This window comes from Aedes aegypti, chromosome 1 (genome assembly GCF_002204515.2).
Source record: "Aedes aegypti strain LVP_AGWG chromosome 1, AaegL5.0 Primary Assembly, whole genome shotgun sequence".
Taxonomy (NCBI): domain Eukaryota; kingdom Metazoa; phylum Arthropoda; class Insecta; order Diptera; family Culicidae; genus Aedes; species Aedes aegypti.
Genome location: NC_035107.1, coordinates 177,465,315 through 177,483,073, shown reverse-complemented (window position 1 = coordinate 177,483,073; position 17,759 = coordinate 177,465,315). Strand labels below are relative to the sequence as shown.

Genomic DNA, 17,759 nt, shown 5'->3' with positions numbered 1-17,759 from the left:
TGGAGAGGCGATCGATTTAAAAAGTCGCCGCGTACTTCGTTTTTAGTAAAGGACTGAACACGAAACGATGGAGTTTTCCATAGTATTCCATGTATGGGCATAAATTTCAAATGGCGTGTCCACAGCCAAAATTCTTCAAAATCACTCCAAACTTTGGGAAAATGATTTTCATCATATTTCATACCGTTTAAGCAGAGAGGCAAAAACTTCAAAAGTTGCATCAGTCAGAACACCCACTACCTGAGACCTGGGAGGGAGAAACCAGTACAAAATTTCTCTACGTCACAGTGAGCCGAGATTTTGCTGTCACGAACTGTCACTGTGAGCCTGGATCTGAAACAATGGACAACCATGATAAAAGCACGTAATTAGCCAATGCATATTTTTGCATTTCATCAAAAGTAGCAAAAATCGAATTAGAATCAATTCATGCACATTCAAAAGTAACGTCACGAGAGCACCGTTTATTTTAATTCAATATAACGTATTGGAATGAGGCTCTTTTTGCTGTTTTCAATAAAACTGAAAAATAAACGCACAGAAAACTGTGGCCTTTTATAATGTTTGTCCAGAACGATCGAAGGTACACAACAAATGAAAACTAGTCATTTTCACCAAGCTCACCTTGATTGTCGTTGGCAAACTGGAGTTATCTTGCAGTTTGGAAAAAAATTGTATCAAATTTTGTCTATATTATCTGTGCCTCCCTCCCAGCCTGAGACCCACTACCACTGGATAAGCCACCCTATAGCTATAATAGGGCACTTGCAGCCTTTGTTTAGTGTGCCCAACGGACCCCTTTGATTTTGCTGGGAAACGTTTCGTAACGTGATTTTCGTTTCAAACCGTTACCCAGTAAAATCAAAGGGGGCCGTTGGGCACATTTTTGTTTGCTGCAAGCGCCCTATAGGCAAGATCACGTGTGCCATGAAACGAAACTATTGTTATGTAGTGACTCGGAATGGGTACACAAATAGGTGGTGTTCTAATCAACAGAATGGCCCCCTCAAAAAAACTAAAACGAAACGTCGACAACAGTTCCTACGTACAACAGTTATTCAAGCAATTTTTAGACAACAACCGTTCTAAAAAGATTTCTGAAGTGTTTCCGCAAGTAGTTTCCCGGCCAGTGCAACGTTTTCCTATCGAAGATGGTGGCGCCAGAGATAATTTGTTTCGGCAAGGCGTCAAGCGGCATTTTATGAAGGCCCAACTCGTTCCCGATCAAAACAACACGGTAAAACAATTCTTCTCAAAACCTGGACCCAACATTCCACAAGCAACGAATCCATATCTGGCAAACCAACCGATCCATGCTAGATTCAAGCGTGAAGAAGGATCTGATCAATTCGTAAAAAGCGATATGAGTCCCAGTGTAGCACCACGTGGCCTTGCGCAGTGGCTCAATATGCGCAAGAAAACGGTCGATGAGCAACGATTGGCAAACCTACACAAAGAACGTAAGAAAAAAGCCAATGAATATCTGGAACTTCCTGGCAATTTCTTTTCCGGCAAAGAAAGTTTGAAACTTCCTTTTGATGCTCCCAAAAATATCGATAAATCAATGATGAGCGTGGGATCGACGTTTATCCCACCTGCTACTTCTACTCCCTTCGATGGGAAGCCAGCTGTTAACTCGCCCATACTTTGCGATCCTTTCGTTGAGCTAACGCACCGAGATAACATCGTTGATGACCGTGACAAAACTCCACAAAAGAACTTCATGAAAGATCTTCAAATGATCGAAACTGTCCTTGAGCAGTTCTGTGACTCCTTTCTAGCAAAAGAATGTTCCCCGCTAGAACAAAACTATCGCGTGCTACGAGAACTGTGGAATGAGCAGTGTGCGAAGAGTTTCACAATGTCTGAAGCGACAAAGGTTCCCTCAAGTTTGCAGGAACGAATCAGTTGGGAAGATCATTCGCTAATCAGTAACCAGATGTATCGTCAGAGTCGACAAAAAGCTCAGTTATCAATACCAACAGAAGTTTCCATACTGGAGGGTACGTTTACGGATGTCATGGTTGATACCATCAGCGATTCGTTTCTGGAAGTATGCTTGCCGCATGGCAGCAAACGTAAGATTGTTGATTCGCTACTGGTGAGTATTTTAAGTATTCTTTGAACTCTTTAGCTTTTCAGCCTGGGGCACCTAACAGATCTCCTACAACACGGTGATCCCTGAATTACACAGCTTCCGAGATTTTACCTTTTTGCAATTAAATAATATTTTAACTAGATTTATATTTTCTGACTGCTAATTGCTTTCTTCCATATTGCGCTGCTGTATTCGTTTTTCGTTGCCTTATGCACTATACGTGAGCAATTCTCACTGAATTGCTCAAGTTGTGTACAGAATGCACAGACCCTTTTCTCGGAACCACTTTACGGTAATTCTTCGGGGAGGGGCCAATGCACAAAGCACTTAACACATGTAGCAGAAATAGCCTAGACAAACTGCTTCTCCTAGCCCCCTTAAACAATGTTACAGGGGACCAGCCTCGAAAGGGCCAATCCATAAGCGCAGTAATTCTAGCATAATGTGAGTAACAGCCGAAGTTACTGTATTCCAGCACTCGGCGTCCGTACACATTCTATTGATTATATTGTACGACGATTGTTTTATATCCTGTAAATAAAGAATAAAATAATATGTTAATCATTCCACAGTCCGCTCAAAAATCCCGTAGGTACGAACAAGTAAAAGGTACCAGAGTCATAAGGTAAAATAATGAATATCACTCGAGATAGGTAGACATGACAGATTGTAGGACGTGTCCCTTCCGCATGTAGCGAGCATGTAATCTGAAATGAACAATGAAACGGGGGCGATCGAACACGACGTGCTCCGCTGTTTCCTCCACACCTTCACAATCAGGGCACGCAGGAGATTCTGAATACCTGAACTCATGCAGGCACTGCCTATAGCAATCGTGTCCTACCAGAAACTGCGTCAGGTAGAAGTTCACTTTCCCATGGTTTCTTTTATACCAATCTGACACATTTTATATTAGTCGCTGGAGTGGAGTTATCCCATTCCTGCTGCCAACCTCTAAGTCTAAGCGTTGTCTCTATACAAGCGTTGCGGAATTCTCAACCACCTTTTTTTGGCTGTTTGGGCACGTCAGGAGTTAATCATCAATGTTAACTTCCTTTTCCCGATCAGCCTAGATAGCCGTGTAGTGTCGGTAGCGGTTGTTTCTATTGGCTAAGAATTAACACTACGGACTGCCTGTTCCGGTGGTAAAAGTTATTACCTTAGCTTAATACCTTATTTCATGCGGCTTTAGGCTTACCGTGCCTAAGAATGAGGGTCTAAATAAAACCTAACCGCAAACGGAGCCTGTGGAGTACCAGGGCGCCCTCTACAGTATTATGCCCTTCTTGTGCTACCCGGAGCAATGGTGTAGGTGACCTTGTGTTTCTCCGAGATAATCGGCTGCCCTTCTTCAGTCTCAAGCCTGAGGCTAAATAAGGGTGGGATTATTAATACGTTGTAATTTAGTTTAAAATTCTCACCTCTATGGTTTCGCATTATGCGTATTGCACAGTGTAGTCTGTGCTTTTCGCCTTTGGCGACTTTTAAGAGATACCGATCTGTTTTTTTCGCTGCTGGTCTTTTTCATTCTGAGATTGCGAAAAGCTTAATCCTGCCTAGTTTGGGTAGTGGCTACGGTTAAGATAGCTTAGTTAGACCAATATTCAGCATAAAATATCAGCAACGATTAATCTTTGTAGACTAATGCAAATGGTACAGTTCAAATGGCGCAAAAACCTTACTTTTGTGAACTTTTTTCTAGGTAACCTTGTGGACCCAGTTTTTTTACTTTCATAAACATAAAATGGCAAACTCGCGTGCCATACCTCGTGCATGCGTGCTCGTTAATAGCGCTGACGTTGCTACACTCATTTCTGAGTTAACAACCAGAGATGTATGTGCTGTCACAATTCACGCGGAACATTACTAAAGGACCTATCTTACATTGAGAGGCTCTCTTTGTTTACTTTCTCTTTCATTAATAACTGAGTCACATTAATCTCTTCTGTTGCGTTTTTTGTATAAAACACTAGTCAAGGGAATTGACTTTCGATCTATAGTGAAAAACTTCCCAAAATCTTTAGTATTCCACTGTTATAATCAAAAGAGAACGAGAGAGGAGAGAATCTCTCATTTGTACATAGGTCCTTTAGTAATGTTCCGCGAGAATTGATGTTTCTGTTGGTGACCTCAATGGGAAATAGGGTCAGTGTTCCCTTAGTAGACAGTCCCTTATAGTCGCACTAGTGGCTTACGGCCGTTTCGCTTTAAATCGTTTCGAAATATTTTTGACATGAAGGTCAGGAGCTATTTATCTAAGTACCATTGATACACAGCTTGATTTTGTTCAAAAAATGATCGAAATAATTAGTTTTGCTTAAAATTTGAGCTCCCTTGAGCCTATAGTAAACCTATTGTTCCTATAGTAGCACTACTGAGAGAAACTATTTTTTATTATACGAAATTATTGATGAATTAAGAACTTTTTATACATCAAACGAAAGCTTTTGATCCACACTTTAAAGGAAAAATATAAAAGTTTTGTAAAAATACGGTTTTGATTTATATTTTGCCAACGCCGTGGTGCTAGTGCTACTATAGGAACAAAAATTAAAAATAGTGCTACTATAGGCACATGTGTTCCTTTAGTGGCACAAGCGATAATAAATACAAACATATGAGTTTTTGTAGTTTTCATATTTTTCCTACAAAACTAAGATAAAAAGCTTTCAGATGATGCAAAAATAATGACGCTAGCGTTATTTTTCGATTTTATACGAATATTAGTTCTTAGCTATGCGGCTATTGGTACATCGACCCTACGTCTTTCGTTTTGTATTTACCACATGATGAACCATCCCCAATGGATGATTTCAAGCGAGTTGTTGTTCACTGCCTATGAAAAGGCTTTCTGCTGATTTGTGGGTAGTGATGCTGATACTCATCACATCATCTGGAGCAGCTCAGATATCAATTTGAGAAACTCCAGTCTGATGGAATGCTCAAGTAGTTCAAATCTTGGATTACTTATTTCAGGGAATCGCCCAACCTTCATGGTATCTGCTAGAGAAGAAGTGTTAGACATAATGCTCTGCTTGAACAGAATCAGTCACGAGTTGACGAATTGGCATGTATCAGATGATGAATCATTATCTGATCATCGCTACATCTCTATATGAACATATGAATGTAAATTTGCAGACTTTGCATTTGCTCCACAAACTGGGAATTGGTTGTGACCAAATTCTATGAATTCTCTCCATTCATTGAAAATTCTAGTGATTTGAATGTTTCCACTTCCAGTGAATTGGGACACAATTGTCCTTGCTTCGAGTGAATCCCACAATTGCTTGTCACTTTGTTCTTCACAACTCCCTTCGCGGGACGAGTTGGCGTCTGGCTATTTGTAAAGGAATATATGAAGCAGCCTGACTATCTGAGGCTGCTTTTAAAGCGCTTGCTTGGCCAACTCAGGGTCTAAGCTTGTTATCGCACGTCGAACTCAATTTGAGGAACTGAATTCAGTCAACTCTGTAAACCTTTTATGGGTCCTTGCTATTCTTCCATTAGTAGGAATGAATTGGCTTATGAATTAGCTCGCAATGGAGCATCGCATGACTTTATTGGCCCTCAGGCAGCTATTCAAATTTCGAAGTGCTGGGTGAAGCTTCAGAAATTCTTGGGCGGCAACTCAGCACCAGCAATATTGGAATAATTTTGAGTCATATCGTCAAACAAATTTGTACATTACTGAGCCATCCCAAAGGTGGCTAGTATTAAACAAAACTGTCAAAGCAGAATTGCAATCTCTTGGTTACAACCTTGACTGGCCACTGCGGACTCACATGGCAAATATTCAGTGTGTTGATACATTTGTGTGTGATAGCTGTGATAGCTCTCCTTCGGGTATATGATGAAATAGGCTCAAATATGGCGATGGCACAAATCTCCCAAATGGCGGGGAACGTGCCTCTGGAGCCGGCCTTCTGATACCTGATACCTCATACCTGATCTCTTTGGTTGAAGCATTGAACGTCAACCCGGCTATGATGCACACGGCCTCTTTAGAAACCGATCGGTATGCACTTGCTACTCTTAAGCACATGATCCTAAACGTGCTTTCCAACCGCTTTAGGTTTCGTTCTAAGCGCGATTGGTCCTCCTTACCTTCGTATGGATAGCGCCACGCCTGCCAGGAGCTTGCGTGTGTTTGCTGAGATTGTCATCGATCATTACTCCAAGATGCCTAAGGGATCGCTTGGACTCTATGGTGCAATCACCTACCGAGATAAGCGCCCGTTGCTCAGACTTGCGGTTGTTGATCACCTCAGTCTTGTGACGGACCACTCCTAGTTTCCTAGACCTCGTCCATTCCTCCCTCAACTATGGAAATAGAGTGCGCTGCTGTCAACTCTACTTCCTCCATCGATTCGCCAAAAATCACTAGGTTGATATCTCGGCGGAGCCAACAATCTTGAAACCCGTAGGAAGGGGCAGTCTCAGTACGTTATTGTACCTCGTATTCCATAACATCGGGCCCAGGATTGAACCTTGAAGTACACCGGCGGTAAATATGGAGAAACTTTGCTGAAGACACCATATATCTAAAATTGACGGTTTAGTCGCAATCATTTTTGTCTTCCTAGATACTGTGCATTGCGGGATTGTTTATCGCGACGGCAATCTTGAAAACTTCTAAAATTGCATGTAGATCGCCGCAGGTACTTCAAATCGTTTTAATGTCTTCTGCGCGATTATTCCTGATTGTCCAAGGCATGATCGCGCAGAAGACACCAACACGATTTGAAGTACCTGCGGCAACAACAGCGTTTTTTTTTTTAAGATAGTCGGCGCGAGAATTTTTCGCGCCACGCATAATATGGCTTTGGAACTAATGTGCATTGTTTTCAAGTTTTATTGAAAAGCGAAAGAGAGAGAATTTCGCCGTGAAATGCCTAATACAGTGACACTTGCTTTACAATTTTATTCCATGCTATTCGGGATAGATGAATGATGTATTACAAAAGTATTATGATCCCATTTGAAAACATTTTGTGGTGAAATACAGTCATTGTAAGGTTTAATGATTACAAGTTGCCTTACAACCTTCAATGAAAAAACATGTTTCTGTTGCGTATATTTAATACTTTGATTTTACAAGTAGGGGAAGGGGTGGTAAAATGAACACCTTAAGAATATCATCCTATTTCTGATAGAAAAACGAGGAAATTATTTAGTTATATTGCACAACATGAAAAAAGGGATGTTATCTATAGCAGCGTCACGAATTAAGACTGAAACAGGTAGTTGAATTTTCACACATTTTTATCGCTAGCAAAACACGATGCAAACGTTCATTTTACCTGCAGTATGTGGGTAAAATGAACAGCTATTGGTGGTAAAATGAATATCATGCGAAAAACGTGAGTAAAACAAATATTTTTGAAAACATTTATTACATTCCCGAAAATATATCCATTAATGATTGTAACACACTCAAAATGAAATACCGTGAAGGCCCCATACTCTGCGCACTTAAGGCTTTTCAAATTTCAAACAGCTGTAATTAATTGAAAACAAAACACAATAGTCTGAAATTTTCGGAGCAAATACTTATTGATCTTATGTATAAGGAAAAAATATAAAAGTTTCACTAAGTAATGATTTTTATTGCATTTTTTTAATTTTTCTCAAGGGTGTCCGTGTTCCTAACTCTGCGCACTCATTTTTGCAATGCTCCTTATTCTGCGCATTTAGGTTCCTAACTCTGCGCACTCGATAAATTCTTTATAACAGTTAAAGTATTTTACTAAAAGCATTACTAGCAGTTAAACTCTGAATTAATCTTCATTTTCTTACTTTATACGACTTTACGTCCCTAGTGGAGCGTGGAATGTCTGTAACATAGAAGTTTACTAAATGAAGTGAATTTTATCTATAATTCAATCCATGATAATTAGTGTTAATGAATGCCATTAAGGGCAACTCTTAAAATAATCGAAATTACAATCACACGTACAAACTACGTCTTTTTTGCGTTCACTTTTGGCGTGTAAAGGAAAATTAGCTTGGACTGTTTATGTATTTTCATTAGAAAATATAAAACCCAAATTTGTTTGGTTCTGTTCGGGTCCGGATTCGGTATTAAATAATTGTCTCGGATTCGGGTCGGATCCGGGTTTGAAGTAAATAAATAAGAACCTGGTTCGGGTTTGTTATATGTAAAACCCAGAGTCTATATACAGAGAGTTGCGCGAAGAGGCTTCTTTGAATGATTGTTCTCCTTTTTCTTCAAAAATAGCCCCTCCCCATTAAACATTTGACAGTTCAACAGCCGACTAAATTAGTTGCAAAATCGGTCGATTATTGCACCGTCGCTTATGGAAGATTAACACAAGGATCAATCGAATATCATCCGATTTAATAGGGTGGGCCGACGCAATCCTACTAAATAGGTGGATAAATCGGTATTTTAAGTAAAATCCAAGCAAGTTGACCTACTAAAACGCAGATTTCCTCGGTCACCCGATTTAATCTAGCGATTAGTCAGTTGTTCGCTGTGTTAAACTTCCATAAGCGTCGGTGCAACAACCAATTTAGTCGGCTGTTGAACTGTCAAATGTTTAATGGGGCTATTTGTTATGCTGGTCTGCTCGATAGGTAGACGGTTTGACAGTTCGATAGGTAGATTTGGTTTCACTCTTCGCGCAACTCTTCATTTATAGACTCTGGTAAAACCCGAACATTTCTACTAAATACGAAGAATAGTTTAAGCGAAAGGGTATATCCATTCTTCATGTATTGTTCATCAATCAATCGAGAAGTATCGCCACTCTGTATAAGCGTGACGTAATTAATGAACGATTCCTATTGCAGATCAATAACAGTACTTTATTGGCGTTTCTATATAGCAAATACGATTAAACCTCGGTGTTCCATTACTCGATATTGACTCATGAAACTATACAAAATATCTAAATTATTTTATTGCATGGTTAGGGAGCATTCAAAAATTACGTCCATCGTTGAGGGGAGGAAGAGTCTATGACAATGTGACATTAGGTACTGTAAAAATCGCGACAGAGACTGAGGAGACGGAGTGTAGAAATCCTTAAAATGTGAAGGACGTCATTTTTTAATCTTCCCTTACTATGATGGTCCCCTCAAACAATTTTCCAAAGCATTTCTATTCCATATCACGATGGTGTCGACAAGTCGATGGTTCCCTTCAATATCGACCTCTGGAGGGTTGATTGTTTGTTGAAAATAACGTTTTATAACTGCTGCGCATAGTAAGGAACATAGTTGAAAAATGGTTCCTTACTATGCGCACTTAAGAAGAATAAGAAAATGAAGGAAAAAAAAGTTGCACTTTACCAGTGATGATTGCTCGATAAATAAACTAGTGCCTACGTACTAAAAATCTGAAACATATTCTCTTTAATTTGCTTCAAATGACTTAAGTGATGAGGTACTCCCTTAGCATTTTTGCTAACGGGCAGTCAATTTGGACGTTTTTCAATATTTTTAAAGCTATTTCATTTTTTATTAGAGTAATAAACATAATTTGTCAAGAAAATTCTTCGCGTACTTTTTTATTACTATTGTAGCAATATATGAAACAAAAATTGTAAACAAAAATTTAAGTGTTTTACCAGATTTTGGTGAATTTTGGTAAAAGTGCGCAGAGTTAGGAGCTGCGCAGAGTTAGGGGCCCTCACGGTATAAATGCATCAAATTTAACATCATATCATAACGATATTGACCTCACTGAAAAACCTCAAGACTTCCGAACTAAATGTTACGTCAGTTCTAATTTTCAAACGTGGTTTCTTAAAATCTTAGTTTTCATTGACATTTTCACTTCAATTGACCTTCGTATCAACCCGAACACTCTGATTTATCCTCTTAATCGTCCGTGCGTGAAAAAAATCAAACAAATTTGTTTTTTTCTCGCTTTTCATTTTACCACCACTTTCCCTATATGACTTATGCATTACCTTTCTTCAAAATGCGATGTTATGTAAAACGTCAGTAGTGCATTATGAACACTTGTTTGAGCTAACTTGACTGAAAATACCATATATCTAAAACAGAAGGTTTAAGTGCAAATATGTTTGTCTTCCTAGATATGGCTTTGGGACCTATGTGCAATGGCTTTTAGGATGTTGTCCTAAATTATACAAGATTTGTTCGAAAAGTAGATGAAAAAAACGAATTTAGTACTATACCATTTAATTCCACTAGAGTTTGTTTATTAGATTTGTTTTCCAGTATGTAACAGCTAAATTGTTCATTATTTCCTAGACTGCGTCACCGCCATCGCCGCCGAGTATCCTTACCCAGACTTTGAATCAGAATGATCTGAGCGATGCGTTCCATGACACGTTGCACTTCGATTTTGAATTCACACAACCGTCTAAACGTGCGTTCGACGAATTCATCAACTTCGATGAAACCAGAAGACAAGAAGATTCGTTTTGCTTTTTCCCTTCCACTCCAGATGAAATGAAGTACAGTTCCACTGATGATGCAACGTTTTTCATCACACAGAGACCTCGTGAGGCCAGCAGAAGCAGCAACGAAATGAACTTCCTCGATATGTTTTCTTGAAGAAAGGCGTAATAAAATAAATTGAAGAAGTAAATTTAAAAATCAAATAAAGCACATGGAAAGAATAATTATTACCCTATCTTGACTAGCATCTTAATAGAATTATAGAATAATATATATAGAATAATGCTAATAGAAAAAAAACACTCTCTCTTTCTCCACAGTTACACTTTCTATACCTAACATTAAACACTTAACCAAAAATGTAGGCGTGGCCTATTTTGTATGAAAAAACAGTCAAACTGTAAAAATTTTACACCCTCAAAGAAGAAATCTTAATCAACTACTACGCCATCTGTGACTGATTATCAGCGCTGGTAGCGATTTAGAGTCTTGAAAATAGGCTCTTTAGAGACCTCTTGCCATTTAAAAAGACCAAAATCTAACAGGAACCAAGGACACAGAAAGAGTTTAACAGGAACCAGGTGAGTTGATTGATCATAGATCATAGGAGTTTTTTTTAAAGATCACTAGAATGTTTTCTCTCCCAAGACTTGCTTCACTAATGGACAGACAAAACTGCAATTATATCAAGCATGACTAAAAGTTGGACTGGATTCTACCTGGATTCTGGTCTTTAATTCAACGCAATCTTGAAGGGGTTTAAGCAAAATTTTGTGTAGGGTTGTCACAAAAATAGTCAGATTTTTCTACAAAACTTTAATTGAGATTGTCACAAAATCATAGACATAATTTTCACGGAAAATTTGAGCTGCATTTTCTTTGAATTTTGGATAGTATCCCACTTATTGACTTTATCAAGACCTCAACTATGTGCTCCGTAAAATTATGTATTATAGATATAGAGCCCTTATAGTCAAGCTTTTCGTTTACTAAGACGAATATTCCAATTCCACCATTTTCCAAACTCTCAGGGTTATCTCATGGAAGTGCAGAGGACTTAACGGCTCCCTTAACGTGTTACCGTCAACATTTTCTCCTCATCCAAAATTGTTGCATTCGGAAGCAGTCGGTGTCGGTATTGCTCAGTACAAAGAATGGAAACTCCGACACTTGCACACTAATGATGCATCTGCATGAAATGATGCAATGAAATGAAATGAGATGAGAAACGAACACATGATTTCCATATTGTTAGACAGATGCATTATCAACAACGTAACGAGAGAGCCCGAGAACGTAGAAGACGACTTGAAATATAATTGAACAAACCACTTAGCCAATGTTGATGCATATATCTTTCACAAATCAATAAATAACAAAACCTTGATTTGATTTTTTTTTTCAAAATAGCTCATCCAGCATCTGTGCAGAGCCACTGTTATGCATTTTTACATTAAGGTAATAATAAATGAAGGAAACATTCTTTTGAAAAAAGAAAACCGTTTCCACATACGTGTGGTGCTATCCTGGGATGAAGTTAGTTCCACGTTTGTCCATCACCAGTGGCACCCGAGGCAAAGCCAGCTTCGTCAATACCAAGAACTGACCGATGTCGTTATCTTCGTCGTCAAACAACAACACTTCCCACGGCGACAAATTGTCCCTGCAAAAAAACAGAATTTCTAAGAAAATTATAATCATACAGGCATCATTTCGCGACTCACAATATTTGTATTTTCATGACCTTGTTAATGATGTCCTTGAACATCTGCCGTATGGCTTCGGTATGGTCATCACGGAGGCGTTGTGCGTTTGCGATCCGGCAGTGTACCGCTTGGAATGGCAGGTAATCAAACTGATCGTCCCAGCAGCGTAAATCTTTGAGGCTTACAACGGCAGTGTTTCCGTAATCGACATAGAACACCGTAATTAGCTCGGGGTTGTAAAACTCCACGACGCGTGCCCGGTACCATAGATCGTCTTCCGAATACTTGGCAAAGACCAATTCACGAAAATCTAATAAAAACGAGATTGAAAATATGATAGTGAGTTTAATGATATGATGATTTATTAAAGATATAGGTATGAATGCTAAACGATGCTAATTAAACTCTCATATAGCATTATTACTTTGGAATTGATGCTATAGGTGACGCCAAAGGATGAAGCTTGCGTGTCATCTGTAGTCGATTGCAAAAAAGTTTGAAGATTTTTTCTTCATACTTGCAGAAATGGAAGATTTCTCCTAATGCCTCCAAAACTCAACTAATAATATTCCCACATAAACCAAAAGCTATTTATTTGAAACCTTCAAGTAGACATGTTGTCACGATGAGAGGGATTCCAATAAATTGGTCAGATAAAGTTAAGTATCCAGGGCTCATGCTAGATAAAAGTTTAACTTTCAAAAATCACATTGAGGGCATTTAATCCAAATGTAATAAATATGTAAAAAGTCTCTATCCCCTTATTAATAGAAAATCAAAACTTTGTCTTAAGAACAAGCTTTTGATATTCAAACAAATTTTCAGGCCAGCCATGTTGTATGCTGTACCAATATGGACTAGCTGTTGTAATACCAGGAAGAAAGCTCTGCAGAGAATTCAAAATAAAATTTTGAAAATGATTCTGAGGCTTCCTCCCTGGTATAGTACCACTGAGTTACATAGAATATCCAATGTTGGAACATTGGAACAAATGTCAAATAAAATCATTTTTAATTTCAGGCAAAAATCGTTGTAATCTTCTATTGCCGCGATTAATGCGTTATATGTTTAGGTTATGTATATTAAAAGCGTTTTTTTTTTCTCTCTTAGGCTGATACAAATATTTTTTTTCTTTATGTCACCCCCCCTTCAAAAATCCGAAAATTGTGAAGGGGAGAAAAAAAAGATTCATAATTTTTTTGACATCAGGTAGGTTTTTTCAATTTACAAAGTAAAAAACAAGTAAAATAATAGGGGGGTCCGTAGCCTTGAGGTTACGCTTTCGCTTCATAAGCGGAAGGTCATGGATTCAATTCCCAGCCCCTCCAAAAAATAACCCGTCCAGCCACCAGAAGACGCCGCATGGAGGACCGTGCTTAGGGGAGCAAATCCATCCTCCGTCAGTATCAGATGGTGACTGAGACAAACTGACCCACTTCACAGGCAGCTAGCCTCAAACGACTCAGGAACACGGCAAAACGAACCACCGCAAGAGCAATGGACTATGGCTTATGGAAATCAACTGGACCAACAGCAGAGCACTCTCCTACCTGCTCGGTGTGAGAGCGTAAAATAATGATCCATAGGATGATTAAAAACAGTTTAACAACTATCATTAGAAATAAAAATTTCGAAAAAATAACTTTTTTTTCATTTTTATTTTTTTGTTCCTTATTTATTTTTCTCCCCCCCCCCCCTCGTACCTTCCAAAAGGTCTCGGACATAAAAGAAATTTGATATTTGTATCAGCCTTATAAGCAGGTGAAATCAACTCACCTGTAAAAAATCTGTAATATGTTGTTAACAAAATGTTAATAAAATCTTAAATATGTTTTACCAAATTAGGATGATAGTGTTGTCTAATAACACAGAACACCTAGATATAAGAAATGAATGTAATGTTTGGAATGATACTAATAAAAAAAATAAAAAAAAGCTGTCTAATTTGTGATCAAAAGTCAACATCCCACCGCAAAATCGCCAGTGTTTGGAGGTGATTTTAACCTCCAAATTGCCAAATAACCTCCAAAACATCACCTCCAAGTTAGTTCTAATAATTTCCGTTACATGAAATATGGTGGCGCGTCGATCTTCGCAAGTTTATCGTTAAACAGTCAATAGGGTAACGACTGTTTATTTCGTTCTTAAACGCTAACAGTTGGCGCCAGCGGCAAAAAATACAGTTCGAACATTCAGTTTATTTCACTGGCCGCCGAGCGACGACACTGTTGTTTGTATTATACCCACTGATCGCGCTACGCTGGATTCTCAAATTTTTCAAACTTTCAACACAAGCACTTGGAAGAATGATAGTCGGAGAACTGTCAAAACGTATGGAAAATAATGAAAAACGTAAATTACTTGCAATTAGGAACCTGGATCAAAAAAGTAGTGATAAGAAATCAAGTGTAAAGTGAATACATAACTTTTTGTGTTTAGTTCATCTTCGGTGGTGCTTTCTTTGCTTCAGGTTTTCGTTTTTACTACCTTAGCTTAGCTTAGCCTAGACTGACTACACACATCAATGGTTGCGATTCCGTGATTGACCGAAGTCAGTGAAAATGCACAAAGAATCAACTAGAAGTTCGGCTGGGATTGGCCATAATCTTCGTCAGTGTGCATAATTCAGTGCCTCTATTTATACAGGGTCAATAACGGCGCCGGCCACGTCCTTGCAGTCAGATGGGATTGGGGGAAGGAATGTTAGTGTGTAACCTTTGCTATTAGGAGACCGTGTTTGCCTCTGCATCTCCACAAAGGTTACTGGGAGGGATGTTTGTTAATGGGGAGGATCGTTGGGTCACAGGATTCACTTTGATAAGCGATTAGACCATGATAAATAATTATTTGTGAGATATAAACATGCTTGTATGTAAATATAATATTTTCATTTGATATGAACAATATCTATGTAAAGAAAAATTATGCCGACACTTGAGGTGACGAACCTTTCAAAGTGTGTTGAATAAAGTGAACCTTTCGCAAGTCTACACTTGTAGTGTCGAACCATTCAAAGTTTTTTTTTAAATTCAAAAATAAAGGTAAAAAGAAAAAGGAGTTTTGAAAAAAAAGTTTCGTCATAAATAATTTATGAATCAGAGTTTATGTCGACACTCACAGTGACGAACCTTTCAAAGTTTATTGAAAAATCATATTTACGTCTCACCGTTGTAACAATGAAAGGTGCAGTCATACATATTTTATAGATTAGAAATAGTAGCATGAAACGAGCTCATCAATTGATCCGTCATCCTTGGGCAGCAACAATCCACTTTCAGCTTCACTCGTTTGCTCGGCTATATAAAAGCACTCAGAGAAAATAGGCGCGCGACCCGAGAGGGAAAACAACTGACGACTGCTCGGGCTTTCTTGACGCACTGCCCAGAAGCACAGAATTATCCGCTACGGGTCGGGTTCGGATTTGGTGAGAGTTGTGAACAGAGTAACAACATGAAAGTTTCTGTATGCATCAGAAACGATGAATTTATCATATTTTTAAACTCGGATTTTATTCGGGTTCTTCTAGCAAAAATTTTTCGGGTTTCGGGTCGGGTTCGGGTTTGAAAGTCGGGTACGGGTCGGGTTCGGGTTTGGAAAATGTCACCATCTCTACCACCTAGCTCGCAGCGTCTGAAGCGAACACCATCGTTGCAGGGTTGCTGTCCGGCATTCTTGCAACATGCCCTGCCCATCGTATCCATACAGCTTTGACCACCTTCTAGATACTTGATTAACCGTAGAGTTGGGCAAGCTCGTGGTTCATCTTCGCCGCCACACACCCTTTTCCTGCAGACGTCCAAAGATCGTCCTAAGCACACGACGTTCAAAGACTACAAGTGCTTGCAGATCCTTCTCGAGCATCTGCGACATTTCATATCCATATAGAGGATTTGACCGCATTTTCTTCTGTAGGCCATAATAGGCCCGGCTTCGACTGATGATGCGTCTCCTTATTCCAAGGCTAAAGTTATTATCAGCCGTCAGCAAGGATACAAGGTAGACGAACTATTCGATGACCTCGAACGTATCCTCGTCTATCGTAGCATTGCTTCCTACTCGAGCCCTGACGTGCTCGGCTCCACCAGCTAACGTAAAGTACATGCAAAGATACGTACAGTACATACAAAGTTTTGGACGCATTCACCCCCAATTTAACTTTTGCTGCCTCGCGTTTCAGGCGGGTGTACACTGTACAGGTCTGCCACTTTTTCAAATGTTCGGCTAACAATGTCCATATCACCCGCGAAGCAAAAAAAAATGATTGGATCTCGAGTCTCGGCTGTTGAGCCTGACTCTCCGCGTAACACCTTCTAGGGCAATATTGAACAATGGACACGAAAGTTCATCACCTTCTCGTAGTGCATGGCGGGATTCAAGCGAACTGGAATGTTCGCATGAAACCTTCACATTATTTTGCACACCTTCTATCGTTGCTCTTATCAGACTTGTGAGCTTCCAATGAAAGCTGTTCTCGTCGATTTTTCTCTACGCGGTCAATACTATCGTATGTCACCTTGAAATTGATGAAAAGGTGAGACTTGGTATTCACTACATTTCAGGAAGATTTGCCGTACAGTAAACATTTGGTCCGTTGTCGATCGGCCGTCAACGAAGCCGGCTTGATACCCGGTCAACCAGTCAGTGATTTTCGATAGCGATCGATATAGATTCGTTTTGAACCGTTAGCGATCGCCATCGTTGGTCAAAGATCTATAAAGAATTCTGAAGACTGGTTGGTCGGGTAACTTCCCATGAACTTGTTTGCTACAGGTGACAGGCGACGGAAGTAACGGATAACACTTAGTAGGCCCAATTAAAATGGTGATCGCTCAGAAATTCTCGCAATCTAAGTTGTCACTTTTTAGTTAGATGGGGCATTTTACCTCTTCCTTCTACTCCTCCAGTAGATGTTCTGTTTCCCAGATTGTGCCTATCAGCCGGTGCTGACAAATGGCTAGCCTCTCCGGGCCCATCTTTATGAGTTCAGCTCCGATACCATCCTTACCAACAACTTTATTGTTCTTAAGATAGTAAATGGCATCCTTAACCTCCCTCAAAGTGGGGGCTCATTGGTTTCCATCGTCCGCAGTATTGACGAAGGCATTTTCTCTGTTGTCTCGAGTTTCATTACCTGTGCTCTCAGCGCCATTCAAGTGTTCACATCGGCGAATATGCGTGTGCTCCCGATGAAGTTGAGAGATTTATAATTCCACGTACCGAGCTTCTATCCTCTAGCCTGTAACTATTGGTAGCTCAGAGGGGAGCCTTTCTTCTTCTTTCTGGCGTTACGTCCCAAGAGCCTGCTTCTCAGCTTAGTGTTCTTATGAGCACTTCCACAGTTATTAACTGAGAGCTTATTATGCCAATGACCATTTTTGCATGCGTATATCGTGTGGCAGGTACGAAGATACTCTATGCCCTGGGAAGTCGAGAAAATTTCCAACTCGAAAAGATCCTCGACCGGTGGGATTCGAACCCACGACCCTCAGCTTGGTCTTGCTGAATAGCTGCGCGTTTACCGCTACGGCTATCTGGGCCCCTTTTCTGAGACTCTATGA

General features: G+C 39.5%; 2 protein-coding genes across 4 annotated transcripts in view; one reads left to right on the top strand and one right to left on the bottom strand.

The window, feature by feature from the left end:
• The first annotated feature begins 903 nt into the window (after positions 1-903).
• LOC5572712 lies at positions 904-10,730 on the top strand. The gene is made up of 2 exons (XM_001660479.2): positions 904-2,101; positions 10,346-10,730. The coding sequence occupies exons 1-2, from the start codon at positions 962-964 to the stop codon at positions 10,649-10,651; spliced, it is 1,446 nt and encodes a 481-aa protein (XP_001660529.2). The 5' UTR covers positions 904-961; the 3' UTR covers positions 10,652-10,730.
• The window catches only part of LOC110679470, a 32,518-nt gene continuing 25,279 nt past the window's right edge, over positions 10,521-17,759 (bottom strand). For 2 of the 3 annotated variants that reach the window (XM_021854151.1, XM_021854144.1), the window contains exons 5-6: positions 12,220-12,511; positions 11,793-12,158 (exon numbers count right to left, since the gene is read on the bottom strand). In XM_021854151.1, the coding sequence (XP_021709843.1) occupies positions 12,017-12,158; positions 12,220-12,511 (434 nt within the window). In that variant the 3' untranslated portion in view covers positions 11,793-12,016. Of the gene's footprint in view, positions 10,647-11,792; positions 12,159-12,219; positions 12,512-17,759 lie in introns of those variants that run through there. The other variant, XM_021854154.1, reaches the window with a different exon arrangement.